This window comes from Agrilus planipennis, unplaced genomic scaffold (assembly GCF_000699045.2).
Source record: "Agrilus planipennis isolate EAB-ADULT unplaced genomic scaffold, Apla_2.0 scaffold134, whole genome shotgun sequence".
Lineage (NCBI taxonomy): Eukaryota > Metazoa > Arthropoda > Insecta > Coleoptera > Buprestidae > Agrilus > Agrilus planipennis.
This window is the reverse complement of record NW_020438860.1, coordinates 57,809-80,172: the sequence shown is the minus strand read 5'-3', so window position 1 is coordinate 80,172 and position 22,364 is coordinate 57,809. Positions and strand designations below refer to the sequence as shown.

Genomic DNA, 22,364 nt, shown 5'->3' with positions numbered 1-22,364 from the left:
CACAACTGTGCGATCTTTTTTTTTTTGACAATTCGAAAGTTGTCAAAACGTTTTTCGATCTTTCAAAATGCCACCCAAACCTCAATTGACCGAGGAGGAAAAAATAGCCCTGAAGAAGGAAAAAAAGTTACAAAAGAAGCTCGAGAAAGAACGCAAACAAAAACAGATTAAAGTCGATTATTTAACACGCGAGATTAAATATGGACAGCTCACTGTTTCTCGACATGAGAAGAATTGGAGAAGGATGCTTATCGACATCACGCTTCCACGAATGCGCGAAGATCTTCAGTTTGCGTGGCACAACTTCGAAAGGGTTGTTGACACAAAGGACTTCACCATTTCGCTGCTCATGGACGAACTGGGAGAAGCCGAAGAGCAATATCTAATGAACTTTAGACAACACTGCGACAACATAGATCTGCTCATTCGTCGATTCAGAGATCGCTTGGATGACTTGAAGGACGATTACGAAGACAGTCTCAATAAACTCCAGGCCGCATGTGAAGAAGAACAAAACGTATATCAGCAAACGATAAGCGACGGAGAGGATTATTTGAAGATGATGATATACGGTTTGGATCAGGATATGAGGGAATACGAAAAGAAGGTTAGAAGCACGTACCTGTCCAGGATAGACGAGGATCAAAGGGACTACAACGACATTATACAAACTTTACGAATGGATTTGGAAAATGCACTGACCAATTTATGGAACAAGTCGAAGAAATTCGTCAAAGATTTCGAAAAACAAACGGCCCAAAGGAAGCAAAACTATCTCGCACTTTTGGAACAAGATAATGCGGTCCAAGCGCAAATAAGGCAGAACTTGAGACGAATGGCAAAAAATGCAAAGAAAGTATCATTGCCTTCTCCTCTTTTGCCTTGCAATCTTTCTTTCTTCAACAATTCAATTTTCTTTCTAGTTTGCTTAAGAATCTCCGAGAAGAAAATACAGAACTGATCAGGAGCCGTACGGAAAAACTGAACAGTTACGACAACGAGAGGCTTTATTTAGCCAACTGTTTCGGCACCCTGAAGAAAATCCTGAAGGAAGACGTGGGTATCGACGATCAAAATATCAGTTTGGTTACGATCCTAAGCAACGATATCATGGATTTTTTGAATAAAATAGGCGGCAAAGGCGAACGTATTTTAAAGCTTTCCGCAGTGTGTCGAAAGTTCGAGACGAAAGAGGAAAAGGTTCTCCCGTTTCCTCTTCCAGAGCCAAAGAACGTGGTTGACGCTGAGGCAGACGATAACGAGCCGTTATCGCTGGAAAACGACACTTTTAATGCCGTGGCCGAACTGGATTTGTTTTGGCAACGGGTCGCTCAGAAAGACGCGTCCAGGTACTCCTTGAACGAGGAGAGGGAATTTCTGATCAGAGAGAACGATATTTTGAAAAGAAGATTGCACAAGTATTGTCAGTGCGTCAGTTGTCCCGGCACGTTGACTGTAGAAGAGAAACAGCCAACGACAAGAGGACCAGTCAGTGTTTCAGACGGGAATTTCGAAATGAGGAAATACAAGTGTTTCGACTTCAATCTTTGATTACGATATTTGTACGTACAAAATTCAAATGGCGGCCGCTTGTTTCTTTATTTGGTTGTATTATAGTCGTGACCAACAAGCCACTTCGTTAGCTAATAAAAAGGGAAGTGAAATGATGTCTGGCGATGATTCCAAGTGAAGCTTACCTTAACCTGTATAATATCTATCAACTTTGCCGTTAGAAAATTAGAATTGCAGATAACAGAAATTAAAGAAAAAAAAATGCGCATCGAGGCCACTGAGCTTATTAGCTCAATGCAAAGGAAGGTGCAATGCAATAAAATAAATCTTGCATCTGAATGTAGAACTGATCACATATCCAAATTTGGGATTTCCTCTATATATATTAATCAATATCTTAACGGTTTTTATTTAGTAGCTTACATTTATAGGTAAAGAAGTACCTTGTATAAAATACAGGGTGCTTCTTTACAATACAAAAGCCTTGGATCGAATATTAACATACGAACACGTCCAACAAGTCAAAACACTTATGATTTCCGATTAAATGACAGCAAAGTAGACAGTTTAGTTAATTTCATTCTTTTTTATGAGAATTTCCGATTGTCGACTATCGCAGACCCACAAATCCTACTTATACACTAAGACCGTAGGTACCTTATTGTACAGTGACTTGATAAGCCCGTCCAAGATCGGATAGAAGGTAAAAATTTAATGTTATAATGTGTCATCAGAATTCGTACGTATGCAACCAATTATACACCCGAGAATAGACATTTAATCCCATCTACTACTTTTCAATTGTTAGTTTCAACACGAATATGTCAAAATCAGCGAATTTTAATTCACGATTCACAGAACAAAAATGCTTTTTCTTTTATGGCGTTCTCATTCACTAGTACCTTTTTAAGGCAGTTGAAATTTTGCAAAATCTAAGTCGTTAGAAAGTTGATATGCACAATCGATCACGTATCCAAATTTGATATTCCTCAACATTTCAAAAGCTTTTATTAAACAATATACATGGGCACAAGAAGAAGCACCCGTTTTCAAAACACAACATTCTGTGCTTGTTTAAGTACAATACATAAACATAGTGGTAACTAAAAGTACCGTCGTGATAAGCAATTGGATCGTCCCCCGATTACTCGACGTTCCGTTATCGGTACCAGGCGGGGTTGTTTCAGAAGCAGAATTCTGCTGCCTCAGCCAATCGTAGAGGGGTTGGAAATATTCTATAATGGCTGTACCGTCGTACGCGTTCTCGCCAGTGATTTCTTGAAGGGCCTCCTTCCAATGTTTGCTGGCTCCCAAAGACAGTCCGGCCCTGTGGAAATACAGCGATTCGATCATTTTTCAAAGATTATATAATCCTTTGCTTGTCACTCACCTCAGTTTTGATCCTACGTCTGTGTTTTCGTAGAAGTCGCAGTTATATAGCGGAAGGGATGCGTTGTTGGGGTCGTACTGGCCGGCACTTCTGCACAAACTTCGGTACAGTTGGAACTGTAGAATGAAGGACACGAAATAACTGCAACATTGTTAAAAGAAAAAAACAGTAAATAAGAAGGTAATTTTGAACAGAAGCAATACTTCTTTACCTGATATATTGACTATCCCCTGGGACGTGATATTTTGCACCTGGATCAAAATCGGACGTAGTCCTTTGTACTGGAGCCTTTACCTTTTGAATGGTTTCCCTAAAAAGGAACATCATCAGGGTCATCTTAACCACTACATTCAAATCGCCCAAATTGTTACCTGTGATACCACCATCTGGAGTTCCAGTCCTCTGGAGCGACTGTACCATTAAACACGTCCCATCTCCATTTGTCTACGAGAAGTCCAAATGGTAAAAAGGCAATCTTTTCTAAAGCCATGTCCATCAACTTATTCAATGCCGATTCGTTAGACTGTTGGTAGTTTTCAAGGAGGCCGATCTTCTGGAGATGTCTCGGTGTGGCCACAGACAAGGCAATGAGGTCTCCTACGGCCTCATGGACACCGGGATTGGCTCCTGTGCGGAATATTACCGGCTGGTCCTTGTAAAGGATGTAATACTCTATATGCCCCATCTCGTGGTGAACTGTTACGAAGTCGTTGTAATTGATGCTCGTGCACATTTTAATTCTAAAAATGAAATATTTTACTATAATAGAAGAACAAAGAGTAGAATTTTTACTCGCCTAAAGTCTTCACCGTCGGAGAAGTCCCACGCTGAAGCGTGACACAGAACTTCCCTGTCTGCAGGTTTTTCTATCATGGCTTTAGGCCCGTAACACATTGTATTTGGCTCGAGTCCAAGAGACTGGTAGAAATTATCTGCAGTTTGGAACATTCTCAAAACGGTGTAATTTTGATTTCTCATCGCTGTTGTCACGTCGATGGCTTGGACGTTGGGGTAAGGTGCTACTAGTTCTTTCAGTGCTGTCCAGTCCTGGGCCCACATATTGCCAAAAAGGTGGGCTGGTATCAGTCCATCGGAAATGTCCAGTTTGTCTCCATAACGCTCCTTGAGTTTGTTCCCTACGTATTTGTGCAACTCGTCGTACAAGGGTCTGACTTGATTCCACAAGGTGTCCATGTCGTTGATGAAGGTGTCCGACTCGAAACTTTCGATCCACATCTCCCCCATATTTTTGAATCCTGCAAAAAACAACAACCAATATTGAAAAACGTTTTGACTTTGGAAGGAAACGTGTCGATAGCGTACCGTTGGCTTGCGCTGCTTCGTTGGAAAGGTTTACGTAAGTTTTATAGTAGTCCTTCATTTTTGCCCCCGTTGCATCCCTCCAGGCCTTCCAAACATACGACAGTTCGTCGTAATTTGTTGAACTTGACAAAATGTCTTCAATGTCTAAAAATTTGAAATCAAAATATTTCGACTGGTACGTTTCGAAAATAATATCACTCACCAGGTTCCAAACTCAAACCCTCCGTTGTGAGATCGCAATACTGATTGTTATAGGGGCATATCTTTCCGGTACTGTAGATGTTGGTCATTGTGCTTAATACGTTAGTTAACTGAAACAGAATCCCAAACAATTTCGGTCAGACAAGTCAGATCTTAATTGTACATACCTCGGTTAATTTTTCGGTGTCCAATGCAGCTGTGCCTAGAACGACCAGATCTTTTACCGCCCTTTTTAGAGTTTCATTGGTATAGTCATTAGCATTCAAATCTTTGAAGTAGTATTGCCAGTAAAGTTTATTGAATTCGGCGGATTCCAGTGTTGCTTCGGTCTTAAAAAAGAGAGATTGTTATTTCAGACATCCCAGCATAGATTTATTTATATTTTAGACATCCTGGTGTGGATTTAATTATATTTTAGACATCCCAGCATGAATTGAATTATACGAGGGTGGATTGATAAGTTTCCGGCCTAACCAAGAGATGACGCCACTAGGCCTACCTTGAGGTGACATTCTATAGTACCATCCTTGGATAGCTTGTAGCTATAGTTTCAGCCCGATCTCCTTGCTAGTGTAGGTTTGACAGCACGCTGAACAAGACGCCTCTGTGGTTTTCGTAAAAATGGAAAAGCAGGAAAATCGTGCTGTCATCAAATACTTTTATTTGAAGGGGTTAACGCCGAAGGAAATTAAAAAAGAGATGGACTCAACACTGGGGACATCCTCCCCGTCATATTCAACCGTTAAGCAGTGGGTTTCCGAGTTTAAAAAGGGTCGTGTGAGCACCTCTGATGGGCCTCGCTCAGGACGCCCCGTTGAGGTCACAACTCCAGATATGATCGAAAAAATTCATCAAATAGTGCTGGGAGACCGCAGATTGAAAGTGCGTGAGATAGCTGAGACCTGTAAGATGTCATATGAACGTGTGCAACATATTTTGCACCAACATTTGCATATGGAAAAGCTCTGTGCAAGATGGGTGCCGCGTTTGCTAACAGTCGACCAAAAATTGATTCGAAAAAACATTTCTACCGCAAATTTGTCATTGTATAAGCGTAATCCAAGCGAATTTTTGCGTCGATTCGTAACCGTTGACGAAACGTGGGTCCACCACTACACTCCTGAAACCAAAGAACAGTCTAAACAGTGGATTGGACCAGGGGAACCAACTCCAAAGAAGGCAAAAACAATTTTTTCGGCGAACAAGGTTATGGCTACTGTTTTTTGGGATGCAAGAGGTATTATATACATTGATTACCTTGCAAAGGGTAATACTATCACTGGTCAATACTACGCAGACTTATTGCAACGTTTGAGCCACGAGGTGAAAATTAAACGACCTCATCTGGCGAAGAAAAAAATCTTGTTTCATCACGATAACGCACCAGCGCACACGTCAATCGTTGCGACGGCTAAAATCAACGATCTAAAGTTTGAATTGATGCCGCACCCTCCTTACTCTCCAGACCTAGCCCCGAGTGACTATTTTCTGTTCCCTAATCTCAAAAAATGGCTTGGCGGTAAGAGATTTGCGGACAATGAAGAAGTAATCGAAGCTGTAAATGGTTATTTTGAGGAGCTTGACGAATCAGTCTATAGAGATGGCATTAATAGACTGGAACACCGCTATGAGAAATGTATCAGCCTTGGAGGAGATTATGTTGAGAAATAAAAAAAAAAAATTTTTAAAAACCTTGTTTTTCTTGGTCAGGCCGGAAACTTATCAATCCACCCTCGTATTATAGACATTCCAGCATGGATTTAATTATATTTTAGACATCCCAGCATGGATTTAATTATATTTTAGACATCCCAACATAGATTTATTGATATTTTAGACATCCCAGCATGGATTTATTTATCGTGCACCCCCACTAACCTGCCTTGCTGAAGCATTGGCGTTATTTATATCTGTATCGTAATTCCATTCGGCAATTGCTTCTTTATTATTAATGATGGATGCGTCTTCTTCGTAATCCCTTTCTAAGAAATTTGTTAGTTCCGCTTCTGTCATTGGACCGTTGTATTCCTTCAGGAACGTGTACAAGGGCTCGAAGTATTCCATAAGGGCGCCGGCGCTAATGTCGGTTTCGTTGGTTATTGCATAAAGGGCCTCGCTCCAGTGTTTAGACGAACCTAATTTCAAACCGGACCTACATATAACATATTATTATTAGGATTTCAAAGGATTGCGGTAGTTTCCGGACTCACGCTAGCAAGTTTCCGGCAGCTGTGGATTGGTAAAAGTCGCAGTTGTGTAGAGGCCTGTCGGAACGGTTTGGATCGTACTCGCCAGCAGCGACGCACAGGCTTTTGTACAGTTGGAACTGGAGAATGTGCGCTACAAAATAACTGAAAGAAAAATGTGTGTGTGTGAGTACATATAGAAAATGTCGTAATGTTGGTTCTGGTGTACCTTATGTATTGGGAATTGCCAGCTACATGGTATTTCGCGCCAGGGTCGAAATGGATTTCGTCCGATCGAGTGTTCGGAGCCTTTATCTTTTGATATTTTTCCCTGTAATACCACCACTGGGAATTGTAATTTTCTGGTGTAATGTTCCCGTTGAATACGTTCCATCTCCATTTGTCTATCAATAAGCCGAATGGCAAAAAGGCTATTTTGTTGAGTGCCATGTCCATTAACGAGTTGATGCTGCTCTGATTGGAATCGACGTAGTTATCAAGAAGGTTGATTTTTTGCAAATGTTTCGGGGTCTCGGCGGACAATGCAATCAGGTCCCCGATCGCTTCGTGAAAACCTGGATTCGCTCCCCCTCGCAAACTTAACGGTAAATCCTTGTACTGTATGTAATACTGAATGTGTCCAAGCTCGTGATGTATGGTGATGAAATCTTTACTGTTTACGGAAGTGCACATTTTTATTCGGAAATCGGACCGGTCACACAGGTCCCACGCCGATGCGTGGCATAGAACTTCTCTGTCGCTGGGTTTCACTATCATGGCCCTGGGTCCAAACGCCATGCTCATATTGCTCAAGCTCATGGACGTGTAGAACTCGTTGGCTGTTTCGAACATGCTCGTTGGATTGTAACCTTTCGAAACCAAAGCTCCTGTAACATCCGTTTCGCTCGCAGAAGGATACGGCCGGACTAGGCTGCTCAATGTTGCCCAATCCTGAGCCCACATATTCCCTGAAACAAGGGTCGAATTTCAATTGAGCCGTCCATCTAAGCATTTATGTAGATGTGCGGAATTACCAAACACATGGGCCGGTATGAGTCCGTCTGATATGTCCAAAAGGTCTCCGTATCGTTCTTTCAGCTTCTTGCCCACGTAGCGATGCAACTCGAAGTACAATGGCTTGACTTGTCTCCATAATTTGTCCATCTGGTCAACGAAGTTGTCTGTTTCAAAAGAACTCCTCCAGTAGGCTCCCATGTCGGAATATCCTAGTCAAAAAGAAAACCACGTATAGTTTTGTAACTGTCTAGTATCCACACATATGTATAGAGATTACCGTTGGCTAAGGCTGCTTCGTTTGATAAAGAAACGTAGGTGGGGTATATCTCTTTCATTTTAGCTCCAGAAGCGTTTCTCCATGCATCCCAAACATACAAGAGCTCATTGTAATCGGTGGATGATGACAATATCCCTTCGATATCTACAGTAAGGGTGACAATTTAGTAAAATAAGAATTGAACTGATGATTTTATTGTCTTTACCTGGATCTAAACTCAGTCCTTCTGTAGTTAAATCGCAATCTTGGTTTGCATAAGGGCAAATCTTGGCGGTACTGTAGATAGTTCTCATTACACTGGTGATGTTGCTGAACTAAAACGAATAGAAACAAAGAGGGTACCTGCTGGACTTTGTATTTATTCCAACAACAGAGATTCGTACCTGAGTTAATTTTTCAGAATCCAGAGCTGCTGTGCCCAGGACGGTTAAGGATTTTATTTGTCTTTTGATGGACTCATTTCTGTAGTTGTCGGCGTTCAAACTGCGGAAGTAGTTTTCCCAATAGTATTTTTGAATTTCGGCCCTCTCTAACGTCACAGCGGTCTAGGAATGAATAAAATAGCGAAACGTGTACATAATAAATAGTTTAATGAATGTAATTACCAGTGCAGCGGTTTTTGCGGCATTGTTAACGTCGGTATTGGAATCCCATGATGCTAGGGCGTACTTGTTGCAAATCGCCGAAGCGTTGGCTTCGTACTCCCCTTTCAGGAATTCTGCCAATTCTTCCTCATTTTGAAACGCGCCAGTTGCGAGGCCGATAATTAAGGAACAGTAACATCCAATTAATAAAAACTTCTGGAATTAAATTTTCAGATTTGTATCGGCATTTTACAACAAACGAATGATTTTAATTATTGTATTTAATGATAACATTTGATAGTGGTTAATATTATGCAAACATTAATGTGAAAATTCGTCTCGGGTTCGATTCCCGGCGAGGGTGCGACAACAGAAACAAATTTTTCATCATTAGTATTTCATTTTAATAATTTGAAATATGTACCTGCTGCACCACAAGCTTCATTATCGCAACTAGCAAAATAACACACACCACTGCTGATACGAACGAAGAAGAAAAATTGATGTAGTAAATTTATTGCTAATGTCCTTCGAGCAGTAGTATAGGTATAATAGCGCAATTCGTATAGTTAGTTAAGACACCTCACCTGTCTTACAATAATTGAAAGGCTTTCGTATTCACGAAGCGTGTTGTTGCACTATTTTGAAACTAGAATACTGTACTATTACAAACTTACACACAATAATTAAACTGTCGCAAGCATCGATACCACCTATCTATGTGTGTATAGGTATGTAAAGCGAATCGGGAAAAAAGAATGACCTTTTCCTAAAATTAAACAAACATGCCAACGGTTACGGTCAACCGAACTGTCGCATACAAAAAGGCAATCGAAATTTCAATTATTATTATTAATTGACCCAAAGCCCAATCGGCACTTGCTACGTAACGTTATGTTGTCGGTCTACAGGTGCAGAACTGTTTTTCGAATGTTTTTTCCTTATTTTTGTACGCGAACATGTCCGATAAGAGTACTTACAATAGGAAATTTGAATAGGTACTGCATATAATTAAGATAATATTGAAATACGGTTGGTGAATCACTTTTTTTTTTTAAATACGAAATAACAGTAGTAGAAGCATTTCTTCGGATAAGATAAGGCTAAATCGGACAAATATTTAGTTAACATTTTTCCATGCTTTTATGGCATGCTTTACAATGGAAAAAGTTATGTGGAAAAGATCAAATAAGTAAGTGTATCGCAATTGCAATTGTTTTATTTTTTTTATTGTTGATAAATTGATTCCATAATAATTCATTGTAGAAAAATTATTAAATATCTACTTAAATGTAAAGTAAGAGTAAGTCTCTTCAATAATTTACAATCCAAAAGACAAAATGGTGATGTAGTAGGTACATACGAACGAAAAGTTGATTGATTATTCTGTTAAGTATTTAAAGTACAATATACTTATACCTTTGATAAGCGAGAAACTTGAGATTAAATTTTTTCAATTTCGGTTTATATCAAAGACTTGAAACTTCGAACATTGTGTAAAACTGTGTAATTAAAACCGAAAAACTTTCTATTGCAATGAATTATTTCACGTATGTAAGTAATAAAAGAATTTTAAAAAAAATACAAAAATTTGAGGGAACTGTAAAAAACACCCACAATTCAGTAAACTACTTTATGTTTTACAAGACATTCTAAAAAAACTAACAATAAAACTATAGATTCCACACGAAAACGTTAAGTTTAATATTGGTAAAACATATTTTATAGATTTAATTTACAGAATTATCTGTAAAATATGTTTTTCTAGTAGGTAGATACTACAAGCAAATTATGTTAGATACAAAATACATTTATTTATAAATAGTTATAATACTTACTGTCTCCATAGTTCTTGTCTAGTTTTTAAAATCTAACATAACACTTGCGGAGTCTCAATAGCCAGAAACTAAAGAGTACCGAACAGGCTTACTATTTTAAGTAAGCCAAGTATATTACCTATCTCTTATCAGTTAATCTTATTATTAATCAATCATTTTAATACAATTGCTGCTCCATAAATTGATAGTAGCTTTCTCTATAAAAAAAAAATACAAAAGCCCCACCATGCCGACTCATTTCTAGTCTACTTTCAATTACTTTAATAGGAAATAGTAAACTTCAAGATTAAATATTTCCAATTTAATAGAATATCCTCGTCACAGATGCGACTTCTAATATTTTTTTTGGGTTTGTTACACAAACGGAAGCTTAGCCTGGTAAAGCAAGGGCAAATCAGTGAAGCGAATTACTCCTTATTGGGTAGCTAATTAATATAATATTTGTAGTCGTAAAACCCTCCGATTTTATTCGTTACGACCTTGATATTTTTTTGATAATTTACTGTAAAAAATTACTTTCCATCTAAATTAAATTGATATGATTACTTGCTGTATCTAATAATAGTATTGCAATTCAATTTAATTACGATAGATTAGATAGACGGCTGTTGTACAAATTTGATTGAAACTATTTAGTTGGCAATCGACTTATTGGTATTTTGATAAGCCTCTTATCTGTTTCTTTTTTATTAAACTTTGAAATGTCTAATGCAATTATTTACAATGAGACATTTAAAAGAGTTTTTCTACTTCCTGACATCGGGTTCGATTCCCGGCGGGCGCACGAGAGCAACAACAATTTTTTGTCATTAATTTTTACACACACTACAGCGGTAAACATATGTATTGTCTAGTACAATTATCCAATTTTAAATCAGCAGTGTTTAACATAAACATAAAGAGCCCTTAACATCGGATAATAAAATAAATAATCGACCCATTATTTTATTAACAATTTACTTTATTGCACATATTAGATAAAATAATAACAACAACAGACTTTTTGAAATCGCATTAATTACTGGGGGACTTTTATTGGCAATTCTTTTGTTTTCGTTGACTAGATAATCGTATAAGGGTGAGAAATATTCCATAAGGGCTGAAGGATCGTACTCGCTTTCGCCTGTCATCGTTTTCAGTACTTCTTTCCATGGTTTGCTTGCCCCAAGGGACAGCCCAGCTCTGAAAATAATTTCAATAAAACTCCCACTACTCAATTGAGTTTCAATAGATAGTTACTTCATTTTATCTCCAACTTTTTTCGAATTGTATATGTCGCACCTGTGCAACAGCGATGGTGTTTTTTTGGGATCATACTGGTCAGCTATTATACAAAAGCTTCTGTGGAATTGAAATTGGAGAATATGGGCCACGAAGTAGCTGCAAGTAATGTACATAAGTCTATAAGAACTTCTGCTTCGTTTTTCTTCACTGGGACACTTACCTTATGTACTGATAGTCGTTTGGTACATGGAATTTTGATCCTGGATCAAAATGGACCTCGTCGTTACGTTCTATTGGAGGTTTCACCTTTTGGACGGTTTTCCTGAAGAAAATTGAAACGGTACCTATTATTGTGAAGATTTAAGAAGTACTTTTATACCTGTAATACCACCAGTGGGAGTTCCAGGCCTCTGGGGGCACTTGGCCTTTGAAAATGTCCCACCTCCATTTGTCTATCAGATACCCAAAGGGTAAGAAAGCAATTTTTTCTAACGCCAAATCCATTAGACTGTTAATCGACGATTCGTAAGAATCCTGGTGTCCCTGCAGAAGGCCTATCTTTTCCAGATGTTGTGGAGTGATTACTGATAATGTAATGATATCTCCAACGGCTTCGTGAAAGCCTGGATTGGCCCCGCTCCTGAAGGAAATCGGCTGATCTTTGTACAACATGTAGTACTGTATATGGCCCATTTCGTGGTGTACAGTCACGAAATCCTCATAGTTAACGTTGGTGCACATTTTTATCCTAACATGTATCAGTATAGCAACTAGAGAATAATTGGTAAAAACTCACTCACCTGAAATCCTTTTTGTCATAGAAATCCCACGCGGACCCGTGACATTCTATTTCTTTATCTGTCGGTTTTTCGATGTATGTGACATTTGTATCGTATGACATCGAAGCAGATTCCAAACCGAGGGATTTATAAAAATCGTCTGCTATTTGGAACATTTTCAGCACCGTGTAGTTTTGGTTTATCAATGACGACGTTACATCTACTTGTGCAGCTTCTGGAAACGGACGTACTAGATTTCTGATATTTATCCACGTCTGTCCCCACATGTTTCCTGAAAGGAAGACAGAAAATACCACTGACAGTACAGGAAGTGTATATGCTACTATCTACCTAGCAAATGTGCCGGAATGAGGTTGTCAGAGAAGTCTGCAACATCTCCATAATGTCGCTTCAGTTTGTTGCTTATGTAGTAATGTAATTCGTCGTATAACGGCTTGACTTTTTTCCAAAGACTTTCTATTTCTTCCTCGAAATTGTCAGACTCGAAATCGCTGACCCACATTTCTCCCATGTCCTTAAAACCTTGAAAGGAGTATGAGCTAGCTTTGTGGTAGGTAAACGGTCAAGAAATAAAGTTACCATTTTCAATGGCAGCCTCGTTGGACAAATTGACATACAGGGGGTAAATGTGCTTCATTTTCACCCCGGTAACGTTCCTCCATGCGTCCCATAAGTATAGTAATTCCTCGTGATTCGTTGAAGAAGCCATGATGCTTTCAATATCTTCAAACGTATAACAGTACAACAAATTAAATAAAGTATACCAAAACTTCTACTGTCCTGATTCTGGTCTAAAGACAATTGAAGTTGCTTCCTAAAGAGTCCACATCCAGTATCCGAGATGAAAGAATCTCTCCACTCAACTAATGACAGCTTTTAAACCAGAATTAGGACAGTATCAGTTTACCAATTGGCCATACCAGGTTCTAAACTCAATCCTTCCGATTCCAAATTGCACCCTTGGTTTTGGAAAGGACAAACCTTTGCGGTACTGTAAATGTTCATCATTGCATTTGTCAAATTCGTAAGCTACGATAGAGAAACTTTATCTGTACTGTAGTCTTAAGTGCGCCATTAAATTAACTGGCTACCTGACTAAGTTTGTTTGGAGTTAGAGCAGAACTTCCTATAACCGTCAGGAAGTCGATCTGGCGTTTGAGAGATTCGTTTTGGAAATTTTCATCTGCCAAATCTTGAAAATAATATTGACGATAGTGCTCCTCGAAATCGGCCACCTCTAGCGTCGACTTGAGCTGTCAATATCAATAGGAAAAAATACTGTTGGAATTATACACAGTCGTATGTATCGTAATTTGTACCTGAAGTTCCTCTTTGGTTGAATTCTTAAGATCTACGGCGAAATCCCACTCTGCTTTAGCTTGCTTATTGTAAAAATAACGGGCGTTTTCTTCGTATTCGTTTTGCAAAAGTAGAGCCAATTCTTTTTCGGTTAAAGGGCCATTTTGGTCTTTCAAAAAGGTGTACAGAGGTTCGAAAAAGCTTACGAAACCTTGCGCGCTAATTTCTGAATCTGCTATGGCGTTTAAGAATGCTTTCGGCCAATTTTCTGTTGCTGCAGAGTACAATATCTCCCTTAAAAAATTAACGGAGTAGTTGTAAGAAATTTTGATTCGAAATGATGGTACCTTAGCATGTCTCCCGCTTCGGTAGACCCATACAGGTCACTACCATGTAAATGCACCGAGTCCATGGGGTTCTCCTCCATGGTACTTATTCGATTATAGAGTTGAAATTCTAATATTGTACCTACAAAATAACTAAAAAAATGTCCGGTCATTCAACACTCAGTCCAAAAAAAAAAGAAAAATGCATACCGTATAAAATCGGACTTTCGTAAACTATTTTTACTTGTAACATCTGTCAAATTGTTGGACCATCCATGTGGTTTGCTTATTTTCTGAATTTTCTCTCTGAATTCCCAAAGTTTTGAATCGTAGTCTTCAATACTTTGACGATTGGGGTTTCGAATGATACTTTGGGCCCACTTCAAGTGCGTTACCACACGGGATAGGGAGACAATTTTCTCCAGAGCAATTCCCATAAGAAAGTTGACGTATTCTTTTTCGTTAACTTCGTCGTCATCATCGACGCCATTCGCTTCTTTAACATGGAACGGTGTCAAAGATAAAATTGTTACCAGGTCGTCCAACATCTCGAAACAGGCCCAATCATGTGGCCATTGCCAAGTGCCATTTGTTATTAAAAAATATTGTAAATAATTTATAAAGTATATGTTATGAGAGGTGGCGTAAGTTTTGGGCTTATCATATTCGTCTGATCTGTAAATAAAAATGATAACTGCATAGAAGGAGGTTTTCCGTTTATTTTAGGACTTCATCATCAAAAGATCGTCAGTCCTAAGACTGGTTGGACATGCACTTCCACTCCTTCCTATCCTGATATAACCTTCGCATTTCCTTAAAACTAGAACAACCCACATCCTTAACCATTTGCGAACAGTAAACTAATTTAGGTCTACCTCTACCCTTCCTTCAAGTCAAGACGTCTTCTACCTTCCCTCTTTTTCAGAATTTTCAATTTAAGATTGGTCTTCATAACTACTAAGTTATGATCGCTGTCTATATCTGCTCCTGGATAACTCCTACAGTCCTTCGCTTGATTTTTAAATCTTTGCCTAACAAGTATGTAATGTAACTGATATCTGCCTAAATCACCTGGCATCTTCCACGTATAGCGCCTCCTAACGTGATGGTTGAATTAAAGTATTCGCGACGGTTAAGTTATGTTAATCGCAAAATTCTATATCAGCCTATCTCCCCTATCATTTCTATTGCCTAATCCTATTGCACCACTTTACTTTCACCTTTCACTGCGTCGAAGTCTCCTATAACTACAAGGTTTTCCTGTCGTTTCACTAAACTTAACACGTCTTCTATATCTTCGTAAACCGCTTAAACCCTTATTTTAGGAAATAAGAAGATTGGAAAAACTTTGGCGGTTGTTGTAGAACAAACAAAATAGCTCAAAATCCCAACGCCGAAACACGACACTGTAGTTGTCCGAAGCACTTTTCGGTAACAAGGTTACCTTCTTCAGGGTCTGCAGTGAACTGTCCCTTCTTCAGTTCACTTCAGTCCCTTCTTCAGTTCACTTCAGTCCCTTCTTCAGTTCACTTCAGTCCCTGAAGAAGGTAACTTTGTTACCGAAAAGTGCTTCGGACAACTACAGTGTCGTGTTTTGGCGTTGGGATTTTGAGCTATTTTGTTTGTTCCTTATTTTAGGACTTACTGCAAATAATTACAANCTATCACTAATAAATGAAACTGTATCAATTTGTTTCAATGAAAGCAGAATTATAGCTCAATTAAAGCTATTGTTTTAAATTGTCCCGGCGCCTCCACCAAAATTTTCAATGAGTTTTCTCTGTATTTGCTAATAATATATTTTATTTTCAATATAATGGCGACAGTTTGCAATGAAAAATTCACTTCAAGACTTCTAATAGTATCTTATTATTTTTGTAGCAGTTCTACATTAAAACACGTAGGGGTTTTCAACCAAATTATAAAAGATGATTTCTTTAAAAATATTACTTAGTATTAATTAATTATTTCTACGTAATATTTGGTAGTTTGTTCGAGGATAGTAATCAGTTCACGTAAAAGGAATGTTTTCATGAGAAAAAGCATTTTCTAACTTTCCTTGCAAATATATTACTAAGTGTTGTAATGTTTCCTGTATGTTGGGTTGCCTACTCTATATTATGTTTGTTCCTTATTTTAGGACTTACTGCAAATAATTACAAGTTGAATGTAGAAGCCTGTTGGGAATTACTTCGCAATCGTAGTTGGTCTGATTTTCGTTTAGTGATAAGCCAAAGTGATGCGTTATATTATAGAGACCCATCGATACCATATAATCATTAACAAGTTCAAAAACTTCATTCGGTAATATTTCTGTGGAAGTCCCAGTCGAATTTTTGATTTCGGGGTAAGGTGTGGCAATTTCTAACAAATTAGTCCACGAATCCAACGACGGTGCATCTGCATTGAATTATCATTTATTATGGTGTTATGATTAACAATTGCGATTAGATTTACCTAATAGATTTGCGGGGATTAAGCCTTGGGAGAAATTGAACGTACTTGGGTATTCATTTTCTAGTTTTCTTCCAACATACCGATGTAATTCGAAATATAAAGGACTAATGTCTCTCCATATCTTTTCTACTGTATCCATAAAATTACTGGGAGATATATTTAGAGTTTTTAGTTCATGAGAATTTACAATAATATTAAAATTTTCTGCAATGTCTCTACTGTATATCTACAAAATAGGTTTTGGTATAAACTTAATATAACTAACCACAAAAAATACTTTATTTGTACCTCATCATCAAAAGTACTATTTTCTTTTACAGTAAAATCTTCACTTTTATTATCCGTGGTCAGTTTGGTTGACAAATTTTTGAAATTTTCAAAATTCGGGATGTAATAATAGCAAGAAACATTTTGTCTCATAGCCAGGATAAGCAAAATTATTAAAACCTAAAAAAAAGTCCAAAAAGAGATTATAAAGTTAGTAACAACTTTTGTGTGAATTTTAGTCAGCTATTCTTACCTCAATAAAATGTTTCATTCAAATGTAATTAGTAATGACTTGTAAAACAAAAAAAAAATATTGTTCACTGACAAAAAAGCACTAATTACGGAAATCATCGAGATGATGCCGCATCTCTGGCTAATTTTATATCAACTGATACATAGTGAATGAGTGATGCGGTTTTATTGTCGGATGGTTGCAAAAAATTTGAGATACGGATGATGGCTTGTTCAGATGAAGTTGTAATAAAACTGACTGTTGACGTTAACACTTCTTTTTATTGATTCAATGAAATGTTTTTTTGATTTAGACAAATAAACCTTTCTTCGTCGTTAATGTTAATAAACATTTTGCGCTAATTCATTTCTAAAGATATTCTATATAAGTACGAATGTGAGCTTGTTTGTTTGTTACCATTTCACGACTTAACTATTCAACTAATCATCATAAAATTTTGTACACAGATTGTCAGGAGTACAGAAAAGGACATAGGGTAACTTTTATCCAGAAAAAAAATGTAAAAATTAGTTTTATGTGGTAATCAACGAGAGCGAAGCCGCGTGTGAAAGCTGTAGATATATTTGAAAGGTTTATTTATCAATACATGACGTGTTACATTCTCTTTGATGGGGGAGTGTTTCCTTAAAGGTTTATTTTAGGAACAACTAATTTATTTGTGCACAATTCTAAAATAATAATGCAAGTTATTAACATCTCCGAGCATGTTATTTTTAATTTTCCATAATGTACATAAACGTCATTTGTTTCTTCGTACCAAGGACGCTTGTTAAATTCGCCAAGAGTATAATGTAAACCTTTTTTTTTTACTCCCAACACACCCATACATATGCACATGCAGATTCGCTGGAGTCATTGTTATATTCACAATAATAACTGAGTACATAATTTTAGACATTAAATAGTTAGCACGGACAAGTTTATACCACTTAGTAAAAAAAACTGACCAAAATACGCCAGATGAATTGTTTATAACTTTTTTTATTGTTGTCGCAAGTTTATCAAACGTGTTTAGTTGTTGAGGACGTACGGGACCCAAAAATGGCCCCCACGATCGAAACTATTGTAAACTGTCTACTAAAATTAATTTGGTCAATCAAAAATAATGTAATAAGTTGTAGTAAACATGGTAAACATATTCATTTAAAATTTAGAATCAAAATCAACTAGAAGTGATCTGAGTTTAACCTTAAGGCATGCCCTCCCCCTCATGACCTTTCTGCCAAAGATAAAACCTTAAATATTCAATGATTGTAATTATTGTTACATTATCTAATTATCTTGAATTTTAAGAAAACCACTTACGCACTTTATAAAAATGCTTCGTAATCTTTCTTTTTTTTTAAGATGGTTCCAAAGTGGAAGGCCATCTTGTCTGTCTAATTTTGATTCGTTTGATTTTTGTGTTGTCTTCAACATCTTTTGCTCTTTTCGTGGTTCAGTAATTGCACTTTTTTTTGTAAATAATAGGTTATTTCTTAATTTTAAAGACGCAGGGAAAAATGGACTTCGAGAAAGTTAAATAAAATGAATTTTACAGTTTCTCTAACTGTTGAGTTAATTAATACAATTACGATATTAATTCTGAGGAGGACGAATCGTGATTTTTATTAACCTTTGACAACAAGTCTACCTTCAATTAAAAATTAAATTGCACGTACCTAAACATTACGTGTAAAAAAAACATGTAAAAGTATCAAACAAACAAGTCAATTAATGAATAAGGGTTGATTAAAAATGCATGGAATATGCAAATGGCACAAAACGTAAAAAAGTTGAAAATAAATTAATAAAATGGAATGCGATGTATTTTCTGGACAACAAAATAATAATTTAAACCTTTTTACAACATAATTAGAAACGTTTTGGTATGATCGGCTTCTAAATAGACGATTTACTTACGGCGAATGTTTTAGCCAAAAAGCACATTGCACTAGTTTGTTTATCTGTTTAAGGTATTCATTGACCAAATATAAGAACAAAATTAATTTATACAACAGTCTGCGAAATACTTTTATATGTACACATGTCTATCTTTGCATTCATTCGTTTATTACACAACCTGCTTGACTACTATTTATTGTGCTATTAAATAATGAGCTATAATGATGCCGAATGAAGCACTTTATTGTTTAAAAGTTTGTCTTAAACTTTAGCGTTTTCTGCGCGCCGTTCCAAAGACTTATTACTCTTGGTAAAACGATTTTCAGAAATTTAACTGGTTAATTTCGCGAATCTTCATGAATGTCTTACATTCGACATTAAAACGATTGTTTACAATAATAATTAACTTAATACTTGTAATTGGTATTTAAAATGTGTAAGGGTATTCAACTAAATTTTACACGAAGAACTAACTAAAATATTACTAAGTAATTAATTATTTGTACTTAATATTTGTTAGTTTGTTCGAGAATAGTAATGAGCTCACATGAAATAGTTATTTTCCTGAGAAAAAGCATTTTCTAACTTTCCTTGCAATGAATTTTTTGTAGTCGTTAATAACATTTTATTTTTGATATTGCAGCGACAATTTACAATGAAAATTAACTTCTAGACTCGTAATAATATCTAATTACTTTTGGTTCACGTAAAAGGGTTATTTTCATGAGAAAAAGCATTTTCTAACTTTTCTTTCAAATACATTACTAAGTGTTGTAATATTCCCTGTATGTTGGGTTGTCTATACTATATTATGTTATAAATTGAACTTTAATTGTAAAATGAAAATCGCTGATAATATGTTTTATTTTTGAAATTGCTGCGACAATTTGCAATGAAAATTAACTTCCAGACTCGTAATAGTATCTAATCACCTTTGTAACAGTTCTAAATTAAAACACGTAGGGATTTTCAACCAAATTATAAAAGATGATTTTTTTAAAAATATTACTTAGTATTAATTAATTATTTCTACGTAATATTTNAAGTGGAAGGCCATCTTGTCTGTCTAATTTTGATTCGTTTGATTTTTGTGTTGTCTTCAACATCTTTTGCTCTTTTCGTGGTTCAGTAATTGCACTTTTTTTTGTAAATAATAGGTTATTTCTTAATTTTAAAGACGCAGGGAAAAATGGACTTCGAGAAAGTTAAATAAAATGAATTTTACAGTTTCTCTAACTGTTGAGTTAATTAATACAATTACGATATTAATTCTGAGGAGGACGAATCGTGATTTTTATTAACCTTTGACAACAAGTCTACCTTCAATTAAAAATTAAATTGCACGTACCTAAACATTACGTGTAAAAAAAACATGTAAAAGTATCAAACAAACAAATCAATTAATGAATAAGGGTTGATTAAAAATGCATGGAATATGCAAATGGCACAAAACGTAAAAAAGTTGAAAATAAATTAATAAAATGGAATGCGATGTATTTTCTGGACAACAAAATAATAATTTAAACCTTTTTACAACATAATTAGAAACGTTTTGGTATGATCGGCTTCTAAATAGACGATTTACTTACGGCGAATGTTTTAGCCAAAAAGCACATTGCACTAGTTTGTTTATCTGTTTAAGGTATTCATTGACCAAATATAAGAACAAAATTAATTTATACAACAGTCTGCGAAATACTTTTATATGTACACATGTCTATCTTTGCATTCATTCGTTTATTACACAACCTGCTTGACTACTATTTATTGTGCTATTAAATAATGAGCTATAATGATGCCGAATGAAGCACTTTATTGTTTAAAAGTTTGTCTTAAACTTTAGCGTTTTCTGCGCGCCGTTCCAAAGACTTATTACTCTTGGTAAAACGATTTTCAGAAATTTAACTGGTTAATTTCGCGAATCTTCATGAATGTCTTACATTCGACATTAAAACGATTGTTTACAATAATAATTAACTTAATACTTGTAATTGGTATTTAAAATGTGTAAGGGTATTCAACTAAATTTTACACGAAGAACTAACTAAAATATTACTAAGTAATTAATTATTTGTACTTAATATTTGGTAGTTTGTTCGAGAATAGTAATGAGCTCACATAAAATAGTTATCTTCCTGAGAAAAAGCATTTTCTAACTTCTTGCAAATATATTACTAAGTGTTGTAATGTTTCCTGTATGTTGGGTTGCCTACTCAATATTATGTTATAAATTGTATTTTAATTGTAAAATGAAAATATTTATAAAGTAGCATCCCTGACTGCATCTGCATGCAACAAATATCATTTAAAAATGGAAATCTATGAATTTGTATCAATGAAACCGAAATTATAGCTCAATTAAAGCATTAGTTTACCTAAGTGTTGTAATATTCCCTGTATGTTGGGTTGTCTATACTATATTATGTTATAAATTGAACTAATTGTAAAATGAAAATATTTATAAAGTAGCATCCCTGACTGTCTAATTTTGATTCGTTTGATTTTTGTGTTGTCTTCAACATCTTTTGCTCTTTTCGTGGTTCAGTAATTGCACTTTTTTTTGTAAATAATAGGTTATTTCTTAATTTTAAAGACGCAGGGAAAAATGGACTTCGAGAAAGTTAAATAAAATGAATTTTACAGTTTCTCTAACTGTTGAGTTAATTAATACAATTACGATATTAATTCTGAGGAGGACGAATCGTGATTTTTATTAACCTTTGACAACAAGTCTACCTTCAATTAAAAATTAAATTGCACGTACCTAAACATGTAAAAGTATCAAACAAACAAGTCAATTAATGAATAAGGGTTGATTAAAAATGCATTGAATATGCAAATGGTACAAAACGTAAAAAAGTTGAAAATTAATTGATAAAATGGAATGCGATGTATTTTCTGGACAACAAATTAATAATTTAAACCTTTTTACAACATAATTAGAAAAGTTTTGGTATGATCGGCTTCTAAATAGACGATTTACTTACGGCGAATGTTTTGGCCAAAAAGCACATTGCACTAGTTTGTTTATCTGTTTAATGTATTCATTGACCAAATATAAGAACAAAATTAATTTACACAGCAGTCTGCGAAATACTTTTATATGTACACATGTCTATCTTTGCATTCATTCGTTTATTACACAACCTGCTTGACTACTATTTATTGTGCTATTAAATAATGAGCTATAATGATGCCGAATGAAGCACTTTATTGTTTAAAAGTTTGTCTTAAACTTTAGCGTTTTCTGCGCGCCGTTCCAAAGACTTATTACTCTTGGTAAAACGATTTTCAGAAATTTAACTGGTTAATTTCGCGAATCTTCATGAATGTCTTACATTCGACATTAAAACGATTGTTTACAATAATAATTAACTTAATACTTGTAATTGGTATTTAAAGTGTGTAAGGGTATTCAACTAAATTTTACACGAAGAATTAACTAAAATATTACTAAATAATTAATTATTTGTACTTAATATTTGTTAGTTTGTTCGAGAATAGTAATGAGCTCACATGAAATAGT

General features: G+C 35.8%; 2 protein-coding genes across 2 annotated transcripts; one reads left to right on the top strand and one right to left on the bottom strand.

Moving 5' to 3' along the window:
- On the top strand, positions 1-1,907 carry LOC108738986 (dynein regulatory complex subunit 2-like). Its single transcript, XM_018472622.1, has 2 exons — positions 1-852; positions 924-1,907. The coding sequence occupies exons 1-2, from the start codon at positions 68-70 to the stop codon at positions 1,549-1,551; spliced, it is 1,413 nt and encodes a 470-aa protein (XP_018328124.1). The 5' UTR covers positions 1-67; the 3' UTR covers positions 1,552-1,907.
- Positions 1,908-2,501: 594 nt separating this feature from the next.
- On the bottom strand, positions 2,502-18,898 carry LOC108738961. Its single transcript, XM_018472592.2, has 33 exons — positions 18,857-18,898; positions 16,723-16,881; positions 16,435-16,660; positions 16,125-16,377; positions 14,188-14,652; positions 13,999-14,130; positions 13,672-13,945; positions 13,444-13,605; positions 13,273-13,381; positions 12,932-13,075; positions 12,683-12,874; positions 12,353-12,623; positions 11,932-12,300; positions 11,773-11,874; positions 11,568-11,708; positions 11,300-11,510; positions 8,915-9,004; positions 8,512-8,706; positions 8,290-8,451; positions 8,112-8,220; positions 7,907-8,050; positions 7,647-7,838; positions 6,842-7,580; positions 6,637-6,777; positions 6,305-6,578; positions 4,594-4,755; positions 4,428-4,536; positions 4,226-4,369; positions 3,699-4,158; positions 3,274-3,642; positions 3,114-3,212; positions 2,903-3,043; positions 2,502-2,839 (listed from the first exon to the last, which is right to left on the bottom strand). Exons 1-33 carry the CDS (start codon positions 18,881-18,883, stop codon positions 2,587-2,589), a joined length of 7,020 nt encoding a protein of 2,339 aa, XP_018328094.1. The 5' UTR covers positions 18,884-18,898; the 3' UTR covers positions 2,502-2,586.
- Between the last annotated feature and the right edge of the window lie 3,466 nt (positions 18,899-22,364).